Genomic DNA, 20,914 nt, shown 5'->3' with positions numbered 1-20,914 from the left:
GCTTCTCATTTTCTGGACACATTTTCTATCTCAAACCCTGACATCCCAGGCCATGATCATAGTAGAATTGCATTCAGTGTGAAGGGTTAAGGGTAGCCCTTTCTTGTGAAGTACACCTCCACCACCATCATAACAGGGAATTCGAAATCACAGACAAACAAACGTCACGTGACCATGCAGGTACTGCCTACAACTCGTGAAGCCGTACGGATCGCGATTAGCGTTCCCAGCAGGAGGAGGATCTGAGGCGAACGTTACAGGTGGAGCAGCACAGGGCATGCAATCCCTGCTTGGACCCTCTACTCACGACACTAAACAACCTCAAACAATCTCTAATGTAGACCTTCAGTGCAGATCAGATTCAGAACCCTCCAATGCAGAACTCGTGGTAAGTAAATCTGATCTTTTACATGTGATATTATTCTGGTCACTTCACTTTGTCTGTTAAAAGGGGTCAGACTCACTCAGCGCAAGTGCGGCTTTTCCATGAAGCTTTATGGAGCAGGCTAGGCTGTAGGTGGCCAGGCTATAGTAACGTTATGTACCCATACGTTCCCAGTGGGCTCTTATCTTAGATTACAGGCTATCCCACTCTATTAATAGCAGCCAAGTTCTTAACCATGCGTGTGTACTAGCCTAACTACATATTGGGCACTCCAATGTTACTCCAATGTTAGCCAGCTACTACTCCAATGTTAAAGAAAGGTATACTTTAACTTCCACTAAACACATACACCACCATGGGTTTACCAAGTAGTGGTAAGAACACTGCTGATTCTGCTGAAGTTAAAGGAGCAAAATGTGGTAACTATTTTTGTGAAATAACCGACCATATGACTTGGTTTTAATCTGAAAAACAACTATCAGGGCAGGTTGTTGTACAGAGTAGTGCTACTGAGAAAACCAACGAAAAGTAGGCTACTTCAGAAATGGGAGGGTAAGATTTTTTATATTCTTTGAAACAATCATTTAGTGTAAAATAAAAACGTACTAGTCAACTAAAATATTTAGATATTTATTTATTTTAGTTTGTTTTTGATTCAGTGTAACTGGATCTCGTACAATTTTGGTGACTATAAACATTGCTTTGTGTGATAATGTTGACCCCTATCCTGCAGTAATGTTATGGTGGAATAGCACTGTCTGTGGTGACAGTACTACCTAAAAAGAAAAACAAGAAGAAATGTAATTGAAAAAAGAACATTAAGCATCAAAACAAAAGTAATCAACAAACTATAGGCCGACTATAACTAGTCAAACATTGGCCAAATTGTCAAATAACTTAAGAAAGGGTCAAAAAGTGTGAAATTATGCATTCTACATGTGAGTTTGTAGATTTGCTATTTTCACAATATTTATCTGTGGAACCAAGTCATGTCATGTAATGCCTCAACTCTTATTTTCGGGGGTCCCCAGTTCAACTTCAAATATAATTATTTTAGGGGTCACGGCCTGAAAAGGTTGAGAACCACTGGAATAACACATGATGCATAACTTTCATAATGCCAACTGCCAAGTGGTGTCTGTTTGACCGGAGAACTGGACCATTTTAGCTGGATTACACTTGCTCTGCAGGGTCACATGGTGTCAATGTCAATGTACACCACTCAGTGCAAGGCCACACATGATATACTTGCTCCCAGTGATCTCAGATGGTGTCAGTATACAGTTCGTGTTAGCTACACTCGTGTGCATAAATCTGTCAAGAGATTTATTTAGATTGGGTGTTCCTTATGCTATATGAGCACACCGATGTAGAACAGTGTTTTTATAATGTAATATTTGTATGTGGGCTTTGACGGTCATTGGTTTATTGAAAGAAAACACTTTTTGTTGAGACATTATTTAATTGACCTTTTTCATAATTATTTTTCAAGGCTTGTATACAGAAGTAACATAATTATTAGGCTTACGGTTTTGAACTTTTCTGTCTTTTGTACAATTGAACACATTAGATAACCATAAATGTGTTTTAAATCCCTCCTGGTGAAGCTTGTAGCTTGTGCGTTCAGTTTATAGAGATCCCACATACATTTAATTCTAATGTTAAAGCATTTGTGTCATAATAAATAATGATATCACTTCCTTGTCTGACACACACCAGGACAAATAACACCAGTACTCTTGAGTGAATGACTCAGTCGCAATCATATCAGTTGTAATTGTGTGTAATTGAGAATTAGGGTTGGGCCAAATATCAATATTTTTAAGCAAACATCTTGATATTGATATAATATCAATATTGCCCAGCCCTAAATGTGAATGTGTTTTTCCCGAACACCGTCCTGTTTCCATTTGGGTGGTTCCAATCTGTCAGTGAACATGTCACTACCCAGAAGGATCCCGGCAGAGTTTTTGGGGTGTAAAATCTTTCCCTTTGTGTTCCTGCTCCTGCATAGACTTGCCTGTGTGTGTATGTTATATTGCACATGCTACAGATGATGATAATTTGTCAGAGCAGATATTTGTTAAATAACAGATGAATACAAATTCCACATTCTGTTGCTCTCAGAATTCCTGGCCTATTAGTAGTTAATTGGATAAAGTACCTAGTCGTCTGCCCTAGTCGGCTTAAGAACCATAAACACAGCAGGTTATTTGTACGCTTATTTTATTATTACAGCTAATTAGAAATCTCTTGCCAAGTCAAAATAAAAGATGGCCAACTATTATTGTTGAGATAAAAGAATGATTTATTTTAGTGATCTGAGCTAGTAAAAACATAACCTGCTGCTGAACTGGGGTGTGTTTTCCAGCGTATATTTCACAACAGCGTCAGTGACACAACGAGTGTCAGAGGTGAACACCCTCCCACAGCTGGTTTCCTGTTCAGGCCCCATGCTGATGGAACACTGTACCACAGCCATTCAACAGCTCTTATCTGCCAGTAAGCTGGTCAGATTGGCAATATGTAAAACTGAAAAATGAGTAGCTACTAGTCAGCCGGCCAGCTAGTAAGCCAAATGGTTAGCCTTAGCCAGTTACTTTTCGCCTCATTCTGGTTAACCAGTTACTGAAGAGGGACTCACCCATAATAGAGGGGGCAGTCACACACAAAGTCGGTTTGGGTTTGTCACTTTTAATACGCCTTTATTGATTTGGTCATTAATGACTCATATCAATGACACATATGTGCTTGTCTGTGCATGTTTTTGTATTTTAACACAACAATATTGTTGGTTCATGAGCTTAAAGGTGGTGTAAAAGATATTTTTTGTTTAAAACACAACCTTTTTTTTGGTATAAAAATATTCTGATTCTCCCTGTCTCTAAACTGAAAATACATTTCCAGCTGGATTACACATTGGTATCCTGACCTGGTACTTAGTTGTATGTTTAGAGCTTGTTCACTTTATACACACATGATTGTGTCAGCTCACAACCCAATCAATTTGTAGTTAGGTTTTCTGATGACACTGTTAAGCTTAGTCTACTCACAAGTGAATGTAACATCAATAGCCATAGACAGGTTTGTAGGGTGGTGTGGTGAACATCACTTATAAATGAATGTAAGGAAAACCAAGGAGATTGTGGTGGATCCCAGGTCTATATAATAGCCTTAATAGGTGACCACACCATGATCACCATACATCGATCATGACATCAAACGGGTCACCTCCTACCAGTAGGACGCCTGAGGGCGAGACGCACGAGTGCTGCAGTACACGCATCCGTCTGGGTGACAGCCCAGATGTTGATCTTTTACAGAGATGTTATAGAGACCATCATAGGATATGGTAGTACCAGCTGGTTAGGACACATAACAGTAAAGTATAAATCTGGGATCTTTAGATTGGTCAAAAGGGCAGGGAAGATTATGGGTATCATGTCTACACCCCCCATAAGCACCCCAAGTCATTTTTAAATAGTCCACCCTTAGGCAGGCTATAAAGACAATTGTGTCTGACACCGCCCATTTGCCCTGAGTAAGAATTACTGCTGTCGGGTAGGTGATATATAGGGTCCCTGTGTGGAGCTATGATAGGTTCAGGCACTCATTTGTCCCTCTGTCAATTAACACTCCTCAATGGACTCCTCACAGAGGGCAGACAGCGGGGTACAAGGTTTTGAGGTGGGGCAAAGGTGTTGCTCTTGGTGCACTAGGTATGTTTGCCTGGGGTGATGTCTATTAATGCTGGAAGGTGATGTATAGGCCTAAATGAGTGTTAGGGTTGTATATGTACATGTCACCGCGTGTCTTGTTGTTACTTAGTTACTTGTTACTTGTTACTTAGTTACTTGTTACTTGCGCAAGCAGAGCGCGCAAGTACTGTAATCGGCTGCGTATGTCTGTGGCGTCGCTCGACGCTCGGCCAATCAGGGACCAAGTGTATGTTGGTGGCGTCGCTCGACCAATCGGGGAACAAGAACAACGATCGGCTGGGTATATATGTCTGTACATTCCACCAGCCAATGAGAAACCACTCTTCTCGATGACATAACTAAAGTACGTTTCAAAATTGGTATAAGGTCAATAGGGGGTATGTATCGGCTGGGTATGTGTGTATGTCGGCGTACTCCACCGGGCAATGAGGGACCACTGCCACTGCTGTATTTTAAACCTAGCAGCAGAGAGCTCTAGGACTCAGAGCAGCAGTCGTACCAGCAGTGGTGAGCGCACTTCATGGCACGCTCTTCTTGCGCACAAGTAGGCCATACATGGCCTACTTGTGTGCAATGCGCAAGTTGGCAGCTCGACAGAGTGCATTTCTAGTTTTGTATTGTATGCAGCTGGTCCTTGTCTCCAAGAAGCATTTCTCCCAAGGAAGACAAAATAAAGGAACCTTGGAGAGACCCCTGTAAACTCTAGATAGAAATGATTACTATCAGAATATTTCAACACAATGTTTTTAACAAAGAAAAATCACTTACACAGTGTGGTTAATATTAATTTTGTGATGTTTTATGCTTGGTGGACTATTGTGAATAGATGGATACTTGTTCTTCTTTTCCCCTATTCTTTGAATACCAGTGAAGATTTATAGATTAGTTAATGTTAATTTATGAGTTGTAATTTGTATTTTGGCATTTCGTGTCCTAAATATTTCATTTTTAATTCATGTCTGACTATAGGCACAAATATACTAGGCACTTTCAATGTTCTATATTTCTGCATAAATATAACCTAAAATTGAGACAGATGGTCCAATTTTACATAAAGCATTACCGTATATATCACATCAAATTATACAAATTCTTGTATAACTTGAACTTTGATGTATTAATGGCCTATGCTTAGGCTAGTTTTGCTAGCTATACCTCAAAATAACATTGTATTGGATTTCACCCAGTTGTGTTTTTCACATACTTCGTATATCATTGGAATGCATAGGGATAAGGATTGTTATTTAAACTAAGGTGTCAAATTGTAGCTACACACAAGCATGGACTCAAAGAAAGCCACAGATTAACCCTGGAAGGCTAATGACATAATTTTGTGTGTGTGTGTTTGTGTGTGACTGTGAGCAAATGCACAGGCATGTGTGCGCGCCTGTGCATGCATGTGGGTGCATGCATTGATGCTTGTGCAGGTTATAGTGCAAGAGATTGTCTGTCTACCTCTGTGTGTTGTTGATGTATCATGTTCGTGGTGTTGCAGGTGTTATTTCAAAGTAAAAGCACATCAAAGATATAGTGTCCACAGAGCGCGAACGACATTACGTCCTCAAGAGAAAGCAGAGTGAGAACCTCTGCTCTTAACAGAACGCGGTTGTAAAAGTTTACAGAGTGTGGAACTTTGTTCCTCGTCCGGTCACATGTGATTACGAAAAGGCCTGGCCTTTCAATTGTGGTTAGAATCAACACAAAGAGAACTTCAGAGTGCAAAATACAAGTGTTCAAAAGCTCATCAAGGGAAATGGCACTTTTAACTGCACTAGTAACTACTAAACCAGACCCTATATGCCCAGTAAAACCTCTCAGCTATGCCTCACCGGCAGCACATTACACATATACGCATGCAAGCGTGAGCCTAGAAAAACGCAGGCGTTTAAAAAAGGAGGCGCAACTGCAGTGTTCCGTGCTATTATTGTAGAAATACCTGCCTGTCGACGCAGTTTCAAACAATCTGTCAAACACCATGAATAACAACCTCCAGTCATCCCAACCAGCTGTAGTACTCAACCTATTGCTACGGCAGCCCCCACCCTGCCCCACCCCCTTTCCAAGAGCCTGAGGAGTAGAGTATGTAAAACATCTCCACTGTGACAACAGATGAGCAGCTCCTTACATGTACTGGCTCGTCCCACCGTGTCAGGTTAACAACAAGGAAGGAGCATGGCAGTTAGGTGGAGACGGCGGTTTTAGAAAATTGCGACCGTTTTCTAAAAGGTAGTTGGAGCAGAGCGGCTGAGCTCTTTCTGGACAACAGTTGGGTGTTGTGTATCTGGGGGGCGCTCCTAGACAACAGGTAAGCACTCTGTGGACGATGAAGCTCGCGCTGTATACAAATTTCCTTCTGACTTGTGAATAACGGTTGAATGCTGTTGGTGGGGGTTGCATATGTTTGCGTACTGCTGTGACTATCCTGGAGTAGTGCTTTATGTTCCGAGTCTTATCACACGCAAACCTTCTGGGTTAGTGTGCGTGTGCTCGCTGTATTGTGAATGAATGGTGCAAAGCTCCAGTATAGTTATAACGGGGAGATTCAAGCCACAACAGAGTGATTCTAAGCCCACAGTGTGCTAAGTCTCAATTTAGACTAAATCCTGTGGGGGTGGGTTGAAGTCATGTATTATCAACACAGTCTATCTGCATCTGCATGCCCAAACTTGAGCACCTCCTATCAGCTGCTTGTATCCCACTGAGCCTGAAGGAAGCAGCAGGTCCTCACCAGGGATGAGGGCAGGAAGAGAGAGAGTGTGGGGAAGGAAGTGAGTTTGGGATGTGTGGTAGATCTGAGCAGAAGTATACTCATTACTGGATTTGACATCTAGACAGTGGTTTCCTGAGTGAAGCTCACAGCAGAAGTTTTTTTGTGTGTGTGCGTGCGTGACATATATTGTGAGGTTTATCTGTTGATAAGTGGATATGAAACAATAGTCAGCTGCCCCATCATCAGCATGATTTGATAAACGTACTCTTCAAAAATCAGGAAGCAATCTAAAAGGTCTGTTGCACACAATGCACAGTGCCACCAAGTTGTCACTGTCTAACTTACTTGTGTCACTTTGTTGCTCTCTGGTCCTCGCATCTCATCATCTGTTATTATGTGTTTGTATTTCTTACAGAAACCTGTGGACCAGCATGACAGAGCTCTCCTCCAGCATCTTTAGCCGGTAACTGTGGCAGCATGGCTTCTTTACCACCTTCAAGAGAAGACAGCAGCAGCTCTTTAACACTTTGTTGGAGGCTAACACCAACATAGCCAACAGCCAGGGAGCCAAGCAGGATCCCTACCTAGTACCCACTGTGCTTTTCCAATTTGCTCAACCAAATTGGACTGAACCGAGCTGACCTGTGTCAGGGGATTAACCTGGTTACATATTTATTTATTTTTGACACACTTCATATAAAGAGGCATGAACCAGTGTGGTATATACATATCCAATGCAGTAATATCACTGCTGTGTGAAAAGGCCAACAGTTAGCCTGTCAGTCGGCACTTCTGCACTAAATCGTCAATCAACCAGCTGATTGGATGTATTGTGGTCTGGTGTCAGAGCAGGACTGTGAAGCTCGCCCACACTCTTGACACATCTGGACTCTAAGCCATGTCTCCTTTGTATGCCTTGAGCATTCTGTGTGGATTGCTTCTTCCCCTGTCCTACACTCACTACTGCATTCCACGAAAGACGGTTGCCTACCAAGGTAAGTACCCCTCCCTCACTCTCAGCTGCATATTGGCATCGCAGGTAATAGATGGACACACAAACCTACCGTGTTGTTAACGCATCTGATTCATCTCCTCTTTTTAGACGAGTTGAAGATATTCAGAGAGGAGGGGGTCTGGAACTACTCCACCATGCTCATGAGAGAGGATTTGGGTTTGCTGCTTATTGGGGCCAGAGAAGCAATATACGCCCTGAATATCAACAACATTACTGATAAAAAAGCTGCAGTAAGTGGAATATGTTACCCACCATGGCCTGTACAACAGCATTACAACATGCCACAGAACAATATATTGTTAAACACTTACAGTATATACTTGTAGATCTGCCATTTTCGTCTCTGCCAGGCCGAGGTGTGGCAGAGACTATGTTTTCGTCCCTCCATACATGTGTGTGTGTGCGTGCTGTGTTGGACCGATCAGCGCGAAACTGTGCACGCACACTCTTTGGAGGCCAGAACAGAATCCTTGCCTCAAAGATTTCATATCGGCCGATTTCTGCCAAATACATTTTTTGATATTACCCCTACCGATGCAAATCGGTACACATGATCTCTGTAGTCATGTGATCAAGGTAAATCTTTCAGATTTTTCATATTTCATCCTGATTGGCTAAGATTGGCTTCCAAAGTTTGCAGGAGTGGCCCATTTTGTACAAAATTACTTTTTCCACGCTCATTTCCACTTTTTCCGACATGCTTTTGAAAAACAACCTTTTTGCTACTACTCATGGGGCAGTATTATGTGTGTCTTAAGTACCAGGTCGTATTATTTAACTTAAGACCTGGATGCGTGATCAATGCCATTTGGCTATTCTGAGTGGCCAAACAGCATTGACCAGGTCTTAAGTTAAGTAATACGACCTGGTACTTAAGACACGCATAATACTGCCCCTAATCTCCTACCGATGTTGTCCTAACCTAGTCATGTGATGAAGATATGTCTGTTAGACATTAAGACCAAACATAACACCTACAGTCCATGCCTGACTACATTGTGTTTAGTAGAAAACACACATTTGCTACACGCCTGCAAATCAAGATATTGTGTCGCCTATGATATTATATGCACAAAGGGACACAAGGTTGAAACAATGAGATGGTGACAAAGGACTGTATTGGGTAAAACAATCTTCTCAGTTATATCATCCCCCTTTATAACCAATTAGCAGTTATCAGTTACATCAGTTATTATCAGTACAAATTAGCATGAAGAATTTGCATAGTGGCCTCATAGGACTCGTCAGTTGTCATCGTCATTAAACATGGTACATATCTGACAACATGTTGTTGTGTACACAGACACACACACACACACACACACACACTGTACAGGGCGTTTGGCCCATATTTTGTGTGAATGGTCTTGTCTGACACGTGCTTGTGATATGGTTTTATTTCTGTATTTCTCCAAATTTTGTAGGCCTACAACATACTGTCAGAGTTAAGAGTAGACCTTGAAATGTAAAAGTTTGAGAACCATTGATAAAGTAGCCTGTAATTGTATACTGTATTGAAGAAAGGTTGGCTGTGCGATAATCCTCCTGCATATGCCATCTGTATAGTCCCTCTTTGCTGTTCACGACACCATGGTCAGAGAATAACAATCTAGTTTAGCGTCTCATCCGTCATTACACATATAAAACTCTTTAGCGACAACAAACACAACCAGATGGCAATTAATTAATGGAAAGAAATAGCACACACTTTGTACACTGTCTGTTGCCAGAAATGACAAAATGTCTGACAGATTATGTTGAAATAATCGGTCAGATTAGGTCGGATTATTATGTCAAATTTACGTTTGTGGGCCGATGGAGTGAAGCGAGATGGCACAACTCTTTATCTACAAGCTCTATCTACAAGCTTCTTTTGCTATTTTCTTCTCTTTTATTTTAAACCATTTTGCAGCCAGAGGCTATGGATATTTCAGGGGGCCATGGCATGGAAAAGTTTGGGAAACCCGTTGGGGTATATCGTCATTTGTTAGTTTGTATGTCCGAAGACCCCGGTCCAGGACGGGCTTCAGACGTGCTTCCTCAGGAGATTTTATTTGGTGTTGTTAGGAACCCATTGCGACCACATGCCCTTAGCGTATTTACAGGTAGTATACATTCCATTATTGCATTAACTGGCCTTGTTAGCCCTATATGTTAATAGGCAAACAGCATATTCAACAAACAGGTTACAACTAGGCTGTCCTCTAGCTATGGGTTGTGATGCTAATTCAGCATGCTTTGACAAGAAGCCTGTCTTCTGTTTATGGCAGGTTTATTGGCGAGTTACCGAGGAGAAACAGAGGGAGTGCACATACAAGGGAAAACATGCTGAGGTTTGTGAAATAATTTGCCCAAAAAACTAAGTTTACACGCACACCCCAATATGCATCTAGTCATTCTTGTAGTGTAAGGATTATACAGCCTTTTTGTTAAGTTAAAACGATATACTCCCCATGCAATTTATCTTGGTACATTTGTAAATCATTTATGTGGGAGTATCTTTTTAAACCCCCCTTTTGTACACAGAGAGTCTTTGAAGTTCCTTTGCTTGCAGTCTGTTACTGTACCGCATGTCCAAATAAAGGCATGATAAAAGAAATGCAATACACACAACCTTGACCAGGGGTCTCCAACATGCATGTCTTTCTGTGCATGTTTTATGTTTGTGGCTGAACTAACAAACCCTGGGCCTCTGCATTCAACCTGCTGTGTCCCTTTTCAGGTGGAATGCCGTAACTACATTAGGACCCTGCACACACTGAATGACAGCACAATGTATGTTTGCGGGACAAACGCTTTCAGCCCCACCTGTGATTACATGGTAAGTATTAGCATGTAAGCCAGAGTGGAGGAGCTATTTGTACAGTATGTATCTGCAAGAATAGCTGAGATGGTGGTGTTTGTCTTTCCTGTCATGTGACTGACAGTTGCGTGTGGCTGCATATTCATAATGAACTAGGCTAGAGGCATACTTCAGTGACACTTGCCCTCATTCGTTCTGCTAGTAGACAGTAACACTAGGTCAACTGGTGATCAAATAACAGGCTGCAGTTTACCCTTTAACAATTGTTTTTGAGGGGCGCTAGCCCCTCCAATGCATGGCTTTCCGAAATTGTCATATGGCAGCCAAGTCTATGGACTTTAATGTTTGTTTAGGGTAGTAAATTATGACTTAAGATGTCATCTCGCTGATATAAATACATTTTATTTAAATGATTTATTTCATTTTTCACCCAAAATTCTGGGCGCTCCTCACTTCACATGAATGTGATTTTAATGGAAATAATATATTTATTTGAGGGCCCTACCTTGGCCCTCATCAAACCCTGTACACTCAAGACACTGTCCCCGCTGCTACACTAGAGTTCTCATCAGGCCTGAAAATTAAGGCCCGGCCGAACTGGGCCCTCATCAAACCTGTACACTCAAGACACTGCCCCCACTACCTTAGATCTCCATACTCAAGACACGCTCCATATATGGCCAGTACAGAATTCATTCCGTATGTTGATCTGACCCCCCATGCCAAAGCGTCAGCGCTTGCCCAGCAGTCTGCTGTAACCCAGGTGGATGCGTGCACGCGACCTCGCCCTCATGAGTCTTACTGGTTAGGCTGCTAATTAGAATGAGACAATAATGTAACGTTGATGACAACACATGATCCAGTTTCATGTAATTTCATCACTGTCAGGCTGGAAAAGTCTTGTCAAATGATTTGTAGTTTCCTGGAATGTTGCCTTTCTTCAGTTATTGCTAATGAGGAGGATGTGTTCTGTCACTTGGCCTCGCTTCCTGAAGTTATTCTCAATACCGCTTCGTCTCGTGAGCTGTGGTTGAAAAGTATCAGTAGCGTGATTGCGAGAGTGATTTTCAGTTCGCTAGCAGCTGGAAAGGTCTTTCCAAGTTCCCTTTCTTCACTATCCCTCCACAGCTGAGGAGACAAATATTGAATGTCTTCTATCTCTTGGCCCAACTTAATCTCAATACATTTGACTTGTCTTGTTAGCTGTAGTTGAAAAGTAGTAGTCACAGGGTACTAAACACCTGCCGGGTCATGTCTGTTAATTCGTGCTGTGCCACTCCCCTTATATCAGGGGTGCCTCACTGCCCACACATTTATGACGTGAGATCTACTTTCAAAATGACGAGCTCAACAAGATCTACCCACTGAAAAAATTATTGTACCATTGCTGAAAATAGTTTAAATATATAATGTACCTGGGGGGACTTTGGAATAGGGAGGGGGGTGAAATTATGACAGGCAGTTTCTGCTGTCAAAATATAATAATAATAATAATTAACTTAAACGCCCAATGCATTCTCAATGGCAATAGCACAAACTTTGGCATGCTACTAGTCCTACATACTTACACCTAGAAACCCCATTCAAACCTATTTAGGTTCATCTTACGGTGGACATGTTTGCCTGAAAAGAAATCATTGAAATGTTTCATAGTTTTAGAAATATAGTGCTTTCAAATTTGAGAAATTCACAATGGGGCTCAATGGCGGATATTGGCACGTCAAAAAATCACTTTCACCTAGAAACTCCGTTCACACATTTTATAATTCAGTTTACTGTGGAGACGCATGTTGGAACTTTTTACTTTGAAATGATTTGTAGTTTCTGAGTTATTTAACTTAAACGCCCAATGCATTCTCAATGGCAATAACACAAACTTTGGCATGCTACTAGTCCTACAATGATTCGTTGGGGTTCACATTCACGGCCAAGCTACACCAGGCTTTTCTCGCGCGTTTCTCGCGCGTTTTCTCCCGCGCGTGCGTTTAATTTAGGTCCAGTCCTATTTTTAAAAACGCACGAGCGGGCCGCGCGTTTAGGGTAAACGCGCAAGAAAATCCTGGTGTAGCTTGGCTGTTAAACGATGAACCTAATTCAGACCGCTGAAATGTCCTGCAAATGGAAAACATTTGTGTGGACTAGGTTTTAAACACATTGTTGCACTCTTTACTCTCCTATGCCCCCCCCCCACCCCGACAGACATATATTCTCAGATGGACAGTTGATTTAGGCTTTACTCTCCTGTTTCTCCCCTGACAGACATATTCTGATGGACAGTTGACTATGGAGGGCAAGCTGGAGGAGGGGAAAGGGAAGTGTCCCTTTGATCCTTTCCAAAGATACTCCTCCCTCATGGTTGGTGAGTGTCTCTTCCTGGTTATCTTCCCACTTCAAAAGGAACAAAAGACAATGTACAATACTGTTCAGTGTGCAAACTTCACCAATGGACCTAAATGAAGAGATCAATTTAATACAGACAAGGCAAAAACACAACTGTCCAAAGGATATTTTAAATTTGAAGTATTTACTATTGCTAGTATGTCAAAATTAAAAACACTTGACTGCCTCATATGATGTGCACACAGGAAACGTGTTGGGTCTCGTGATTATCACAGGACTACCGACACAGTAGATGCATGAGAGGGCTCATCACTCATGAATCATGTAACCGGGCATTGCATGATAAGCATAATATACATGTATTCATTTATCAAATACTTTCTCAATATATTTAACTTGATCAGACGGGAGGAGAGAAAGTTGCTTAGCTCCGTTAGTAGCCACCGTAATGGCGTCCTCTTACTTAACAGAACTAGAGTAATGGATTTCCAGTAATTCTGACTCTTGTCTCCGTTTTCCTGTCCAACAGGAAATGACCTGTATTCTGCTACGGCAATCAACTTCTTGGGCTCTGAACCTGTAGTTCTGCGCAGCTCTGCCTCATCTCTCCGGACTGAGTTCAAGAGCTCTTGGCTTAACGGTGAGAGCTCTGGGCTGTACTAGTAGCTCTGGAAGTCCAGTAGTAGCAATTTTGTTCATGGAGTATGTGTTAAATATACTGCACTTCACATGGGCTGCTGTGTCAGTAACACAAATTAATGATACAGAAGATGGCATACTGTGTTCTGTATTTGCATGGGGCGTTGATGGTAATGATATGATATAATCTCTTGTCAGGTGGAAACCTCATGTGTCCAAAACTGTAGCAGTATGATTAAAGTAGGGTGTTAATTTACAAAAAAAACTCCACAAAGTTAGAATGTGGACTTTGTGGAGATAAAACATTTCTGCCGGACAGCAACTTACGGTAGTACCTGTGTGCTATTTCATGTTGTCCCAATACAGAGCCCAACTTCATCTATATGGACGTTGTGCCTGAAAGCGTTGGCAGTCGGAATGGTGACGACGATAAAGTCTACTTGTTCTTCACCGAGAATGCCATGGAGTACGACTTCTACAGTAAACTCATGGTGTCACGAGTGGCGCGTGTCTGCAAGGTGACCTGTTGTTTTTCTTTTTTACTTTTTAGAGACCAGAGTTATAGAAAGAGCCACCAATGCTGTCCCACAGCCTGTAGATTATAGAGCATATTTGGCTTTGGCCATCTCCAAATGGTATAGTTTAGTATATGTAACTAAAATGTAACTTATTGGCTAAGCCATGAGTATTATATTAGATTAAAAAAAAATATATATTGTTCAAAAAAAGCTTGTGTTTGACTTTACTGTGTCTGTCTACTGCATTTTTTTAAACTGTTTGATATCTGGGCAGCAGCACAAATTCACATGACTAAGTTGTCTCTCTTTATACTGTGTGCGTGCGCGGTTGTGTTTAGGGGGATATGGGAGGCCAGCGGACGCTGCAGAGGAAATGGACTTCGTTCCTGAAGGCTCGCCTGGACTGCTCCCTCCCTGAGCCCAGCCTGCCCTCCCTCGTCCAGGATGTGTTCCTGCTCAGACACCACAACTGGAACCAGAGCGTCTTCTATGCAGTCTTTGCACCTCAGTCGTACGTCATGTGCTTTTATAGGTCATGTAGGGTTGGATGTTGCTGATATGGTGACCAATGAGGAAAAGTATTCATACTTTAACCTGGCTTGTTGAAAAATATAGTTTTTCCTAAACCGGGAAAGCATTATGTGCCATTTTAGATATTTGTGTTGGCTATTAAAAACACAGCAGATCTACAGTACAAGCTTCGTGCTGCAAGTGTGAGATACAATACAGTATTGTATTTTGACGTGATGTTGATTGATGTGATGATTTCTTCAAAGATCAGATTGACTGATTTCACTGATGACTTTTACGTGGTTTGGATTTGCCAGGAGCTCGTCGGACATATCTGCAGTGTGTGCATACAGTGTGTCTGCCATCGGGGAGGTTTTCAACGAGGGGAAGTTTAAGACGCCTGTCACCGTGGAGACGTCTCATGTCAAGTGGGTGATGTACAGCGGTGAGCTGCCCGTCCCCAGACCAGGAGCTGTGAGTCAAGATCCTTTTGTTGGTTGAATTATAAATATCTTCGCTCTCGGGTGGAGGAAACCTTTGTATGTCCAAAACCGTGACTTTTCAGGAAATGCAAAAAATAGCCTGTGTTCTCGATATCTGGGCGCCGAGGACTCTCGGCTGGCCTTGCGTAGCCCGGCGGGCGACCGTCGGGTGCGGAGGGCCGTTCGTGACTGGGCCAGGGGGTCGCCGAAAGATGGCGGCCCCCCTCCGGTCGCGCACTTCATGTTTGTGAACAACTTGGCGCCAAATGACTTGTAAACGACCTGATTCTGGGTCAGGGTCTCGTAAGTAGCAGAGCGGCTGTATGACCGCGATCTATTGAGAGTCAACCCTCGATCCAAAAAAGAAAATAGCCTGTGGATTCAATGTAGTTATTATTTTAGTCACAAGCTCTTGATAATACTTTTCATTGGTTAACTACCGTATTTATAAAAAACGCACAGACAGACTTAACCACTTTCACTTGAACATGTTTTGTTGTGAGCTTGTAGATTTTCGTGTGACACTAGTCTATATGATGAAGAAGGGCATTCATGAAAAAGTGTCTTCTAAGGTCGTCTTTACGGTCGCTACTAGAGAAGTAGCAAGTTCAGTCCAGGCAAAAAAACTAAAACAAAACGTTGAAATATGGAGATACAAGGTTTCTGCCTGACGGTGACAATATAATTTATATCGTACATAGTAAATTCCTCACTGTTAATTTAAGTGTAAACAAATTGACATGCATGCATGCATGTATAGGTGCTGTTTGGGTCCATTTTTGGCTGGGTGGAGCCTAGTCCCACGGCCACTCGGCAGTATTGTAGTTGCGACAGTATTGTAGTTATATGATTGTGGCCCTGTGGGGATGGAGTTTTAGTATTGGTCAGTCTGCTGGTTGGCCTAGTAACGGACTAGCTAAATACAGAGAACTTGTCAGGTCAAATTCATGTGTATCCCATGTCATACCCTCTGTAAATAGTAAATGCCATCACTTTCACTGTCCTACACTGTCTGCTGGATCGTGCATAGTCCTTAGCACTGTAATTCTCAAAGTTTTTCATTTTAAGGACCTGACAATTGGACAATTGTTGGCCGTAGTCAGACCCGCATTTGAAAGGATTTCTTGGCAGGGACCCCCGTAACAGATTTGTCAATATTGGCAGATCTATAAGCTCACAACGTGTCACATTGCAACATATTGTTACGGCTATTTTTGAATAGCCGAAAAATGAAACGGGGCTTAAGTGTTGTCCTCATTTAGCTGGGGACCCCGCTGGAAACCCCTCAAGAACTCTTGTACCCCTCTTTGAGAACCATTGCATTAGCAGAGCAGAGTTCAATACGTCCGTCTTGTATTTCAGTGCATCAATGACATTGCTCGAAAGCTGGGGATGGAACGCTCTCTGGACCTTCCTGACAAAACACTGCAGTTCATCAGAGACCGGCCCCTCATGGACGAGATTATTCGGCCACTCACAGGGGGCCCACTGTTGGTGAAAAAGGGGCCCTTGTTCACTCGGATCGTAGTGGATAGTGTGTTGGCACTAGATGGAGAGAGATACCCCGTCATGTTCATCGGCACAGGTAAATATTGTGAGTTGGCACACGTACAGTATCATCCATACCTTTGATGCATTTTATGTTCACAGTGTATATTGTCACATACCATATAAAAGGATAGAGACCGAACCGGAGCGTTAGCCCCCCCCCCGCTATTCATTTCGATGGAAGTTGCTCAGTGGCGTTTTGAAGCACCCGGAAGACTGCCGGAAGTACAATTATGGCTCGAGTGAGCGGACGTTGAGCCCGGACCTCAAATTTGAGGTCCTGGGATGACGCACGTTACGCACATGACGTCATGAACGTCCGTCCACCTCCATGAACGTGCTGCAGTTCCACTTTTCGCAGCAGTTCAACTATTACTCTTATCCAGGGCTGTTTTATGTCAAGTAATTCAAGTCAAGTTACTTACAAGGCAAGTTTCAATCGTCCTGATTTTCATTATCTATTATTTGTTGTAAATGGGAGTGGGGCCTTGTCATCCCCACTTCTACATTTAGAACTACACATATAATCTAGTAATTATTAATTTCACTAATTATTAGCATTTCCATGTTCTGGTTGAGTAGGAACACCCTTATTTCCATTACATTGGTGAGTTGGTGGTAAGAGGGATTACTATTTCCGTGGTTAGTTCTTGACCCCGTGAACCCTAGCGTCCCTATTCTGGGGTGGACGTTTGCTGAAAATGCTATACAGCTGCTATTAACGAGCTCACAATGGGTTACAACATGAAGCGTAGTATTGTTGTAGATCTGCTACTTTCTGTGAAGAGAATTGGTGTATCAGGGGAAAAAAGTACTGGAGTATGGGGGACAGCGGTGACCGAACGGATTGCGAAGCGGTCTTGATACCGGAAGGTCGCCAGTTCGAATCAGCGGTCCGACACGTTAAAATTACCACTGCTGAAGTGCCCTTGAGCAAGGCATTGAACCACTACCATGAAATGTTCTATGAGCAGGGCCGGCTGGAAACAAGTTCTTGAGCTTAGCCCAGATACCCTGGGTAAATATAGTAACTTACTCCTGTCAACACTGTGTCCTGTTGTGTTATTGTCTCCTGATAGAAAATGGCTACATTCAGAAGGCCGTAAACTACGCTGGGGAGATGTTCATTATTGAAGAGATCCAGCTGTATGAGGATCCTAAGCCTGTCGGGACTCTGCGCCTTTCTTCCAGCAAGGTGACCAATAAACGCTACTGCAGTGCATAATGTGTTGATCCAAGCTTAGCTTATTCATGTCAGACATGTTTTTATAGGAAGCTAAGAACTGCCATGCATGTGATATGAGCATGATGATACCAGCGTAATCATTTACCCAGAGATCAATGCCAAGTCATTGCACTGGCATTAGCTGGTGTTTATTTTGGCCAAGGTTTTATAACCCATGACATTCAAGCCCTCAGCACTCCCAGTTGAATACAACCGAGCTCGAACTAACATTCTATCACACTGAATTAAACCCTGAAGAAGGCGCAAGCCAACACGCGTTGGTGTTTTTGTCTGTACAAAATCCACCTCGAGTGCCTGGACCTGGATTTTTTTTAATGCCCTTTTGACATAATTACCCCCGTCTACTGAACATCATTCCCTTCCATGAGCACCAGTGGATTGGTGGTTGGAGGGATACCAGTAGCACTCCTGTAACAAAAAAAAACATTCTATCACTTATTCACTTTGTCTGCACTTCAAATATAATTCAAGTGAAAAGCTAAATAATAATAATTTGGCTTGGGGGGTGTGTGTGAACATATAGGGGCAGCTGTATGCAGGTTCAGAGTTTGGTGCCATTCAGATGCCAGTCAGTAACTGCAGTCGCTATGACTCCTGTGTGGACTGTGTCCTGGCCAGAGACCCTTACTGTGCCTGGGACTCCTCCTCCAACCATTGCCGTCAAGTATCCAGCTTGACCTCTTCCCCTGACACCGCCATTCAGAGTCTAAAGAAGGGGGACGTTTCACAGTGTCCTCATCCAGGTATATTCACAGCAAAGTACAATATTGGATTGGTTTGATTTTACATTTGACCATTTTTATAAAGCACATTTTTCCTGTCAACACAGAGCTGAGGCTAACTCTGTGTGTGTGTGTGTGTGTGTGTGTGTGTGTGTGTGTGTTGTGTGCATGTGTACGTACTCCAGAGCCAGTAGGAGCTGAAGACGTCACCCTGGTTCCGGGGAACAATGTTCAGCTGCTTTGCCAGCCTGACTCCAACCTGGCGCAGGTCCACTGGCGTTTGTCAGACCAAACACTGCTCTCTGACAGCAAATACTACATCTATGGTGGACGCCTCCTCATTCTAAACGCCTCGGAATCAGATGCCGGCATGTACGCCTGTGATTCCGTAGAGCAGGTCAACAAGAGAGGATACAACAGGACTGTGGCGATGTATCATTTACAGCCCCGTGCGTCTGATGGTGGACAAGGGGAGAGCAGCACAGTTGGCAGCGGGGTGACAAATTCCACAGAGCCTAGTCCTACGGACGGTCCGCCTACAACAACTGCACCAGTGCTCATCCCAGAGGTTGGGACAGAGGAACCTCTGCCTCCTGAGACTCTCATGGAGAATGACAGGACGGTGGGTCTTAAGGTGGCCGTGGCTCTCTTGACGCTACTGTCTCTGTCGCTCATTGGCATTTTGGCGTGGGGGCGCTGCAGAGAACGTTTTGGTTTTCCCAGTAAAACCCAGGTACAGAGGCCGTCCGTCGAGTACACGCACATTCAGAACAGAACTCAAGCAGGTAAGCCCCTGAGGACCGCTCCTGCCAGCACTTTCACTGCAAACAATAATCACACCACTGTGGATTTCAAAAGGAATGGGGAACACCACTTCACACCTATGGCCAACATTTCAAGTCTAGATGGTCTCGGGTTCATCAACGATGAGTCAGAGATATGACTGTGCTGTGACAGTAAAATCCTTATTGTTAATTTATCTCCGAGGATATAAATCTAACCAAATTGATCCGTAATGGGCCATTTGGTTACATTTGTGGAGTTACAAAGTTCTCAATTATCACTGAGGATTTCACTCTGTAGTTCTTATACATGAGGTCAGGAGGACTATATACAGATCTTTCCATGCAGTCTCAGATTGTTTGACATGGATTGCTTGTATTGCCTCTCTAAACCAAACTGTACCTCTAAAATACACAAATGTTTGGCACTGTACAGTGGACTGAAAACTTGTAAATGGCATTTTTGGTTACCTGCAGGAAAGTGTTCACATTTTTTTACTAGATTTGTATAGTAATACATACTGTGAATATACTTTTATTCCATGTAATATATTTTGTACAGTCATGACATTTTTGCTAACTATTTATTTGACTTCATGTGATTTTGTTTTGCTTATTTCAACAACTTAAGATCTTGTAATAAGGATTAAGACTTGGTTAATTACTTCCAAACATCACATAGAAGAGGCCTTCATTGTTTAGTTTGTTCATGCTAATGATCCGTGGTAGCTCTTGCTCTGTAAAGGCTTATCCTGGTGGCTGTTAAAAATAGTTTAGTCAGCAGCAAGTACATTTCAGTATTTTAAATGCCATTTGTGTAATCTATTGATGAAAACTGAAAGTCTCCCAGAACTAGAAACAAGGCAGAAAACCCTTAAATGTGCCTACACTGATGTTAATGTATAGCTTCATAAAGAGAGGATTGTAAAATAGTGTCTAAGACAGTGCCCAGGATCATTTTATTTTCAAGTAATGTGTTAAATTAGATCATCTTTAAGTCAATAGTGTTGTGGATTAGGTTTCCATAAGGCTCTATTGAAAAAAGGCAAAGGTTTTCTTTGGGTATACTTTACTTTTGCACAGCACTGATGCATTTCTGCTCACAATAGAAGGAAAACGATATGCACATCCCAGTTTTTAAATACGGTGCTGGACCCAAAAAGTGATCAAATGAAGAAAAAAGTGGAATGTCCGCACATGATTTAATTCTGCTCCCTGTCCTTTTTATTTCAACCTATATACGTTTCACCCCTCCGGGCTTTCTCAAGTTGAGAAAGCCTGGAGGGGTGAAACATTGTTGAAATAAAAAGGATGGGGAGCAGAATTATATTGTGTGCGGACGTTCCACTTTTTTCTTCACACAATAGAACTATACACAGATGTTTCAGCTGGAAAATCTCAATTGTGCATTGCTTAATATTATTCTGTCAGACCATCTCCAGACATCTCCAGAGACACATCGTAGATTCGAGTCTTGTTTCTCCGGTTTAGTTCC

At 42.5% G+C, this 20,914-nt stretch overlaps 1 protein-coding gene across 1 annotated transcript; it reads left to right on the top strand.

Moving 5' to 3' along the window:
* Positions 1-174: 174 nt before the first annotated feature.
* On the top strand, positions 175-20,631 carry LOC306927088 (semaphorin-4E). The gene is made up of 14 exons (XM_079506731.1): positions 175-388; positions 7,230-7,809; positions 7,917-8,059; positions 10,100-10,162; positions 10,552-10,650; positions 12,892-12,991; positions 13,502-13,612; positions 13,978-14,129; positions 14,468-14,640; positions 14,957-15,113; positions 16,484-16,706; positions 17,749-17,864; positions 18,439-18,658; positions 18,823-20,631. Exons 2-14 carry the CDS (start codon positions 7,713-7,715, stop codon positions 19,578-19,580), a joined length of 2,412 nt encoding a protein of 803 aa, XP_079362857.1. The 5' UTR covers positions 175-388; positions 7,230-7,712; the 3' UTR covers positions 19,581-20,631.
* The last annotated feature ends 283 nt before the right edge of the window (positions 20,632-20,914 follow it).

Source organism: Electrona antarctica, assembly GCF_951216825.1.
Source record: "Electrona antarctica genome assembly, chromosome: 7".
NCBI classification, from domain to species: domain Eukaryota; kingdom Metazoa; phylum Chordata; class Actinopteri; order Myctophiformes; family Myctophidae; genus Electrona; species Electrona antarctica.
Note: the sequence above shows the minus strand (reverse complement) of the source record. Positions and strands in the feature narration are given on the sequence as shown.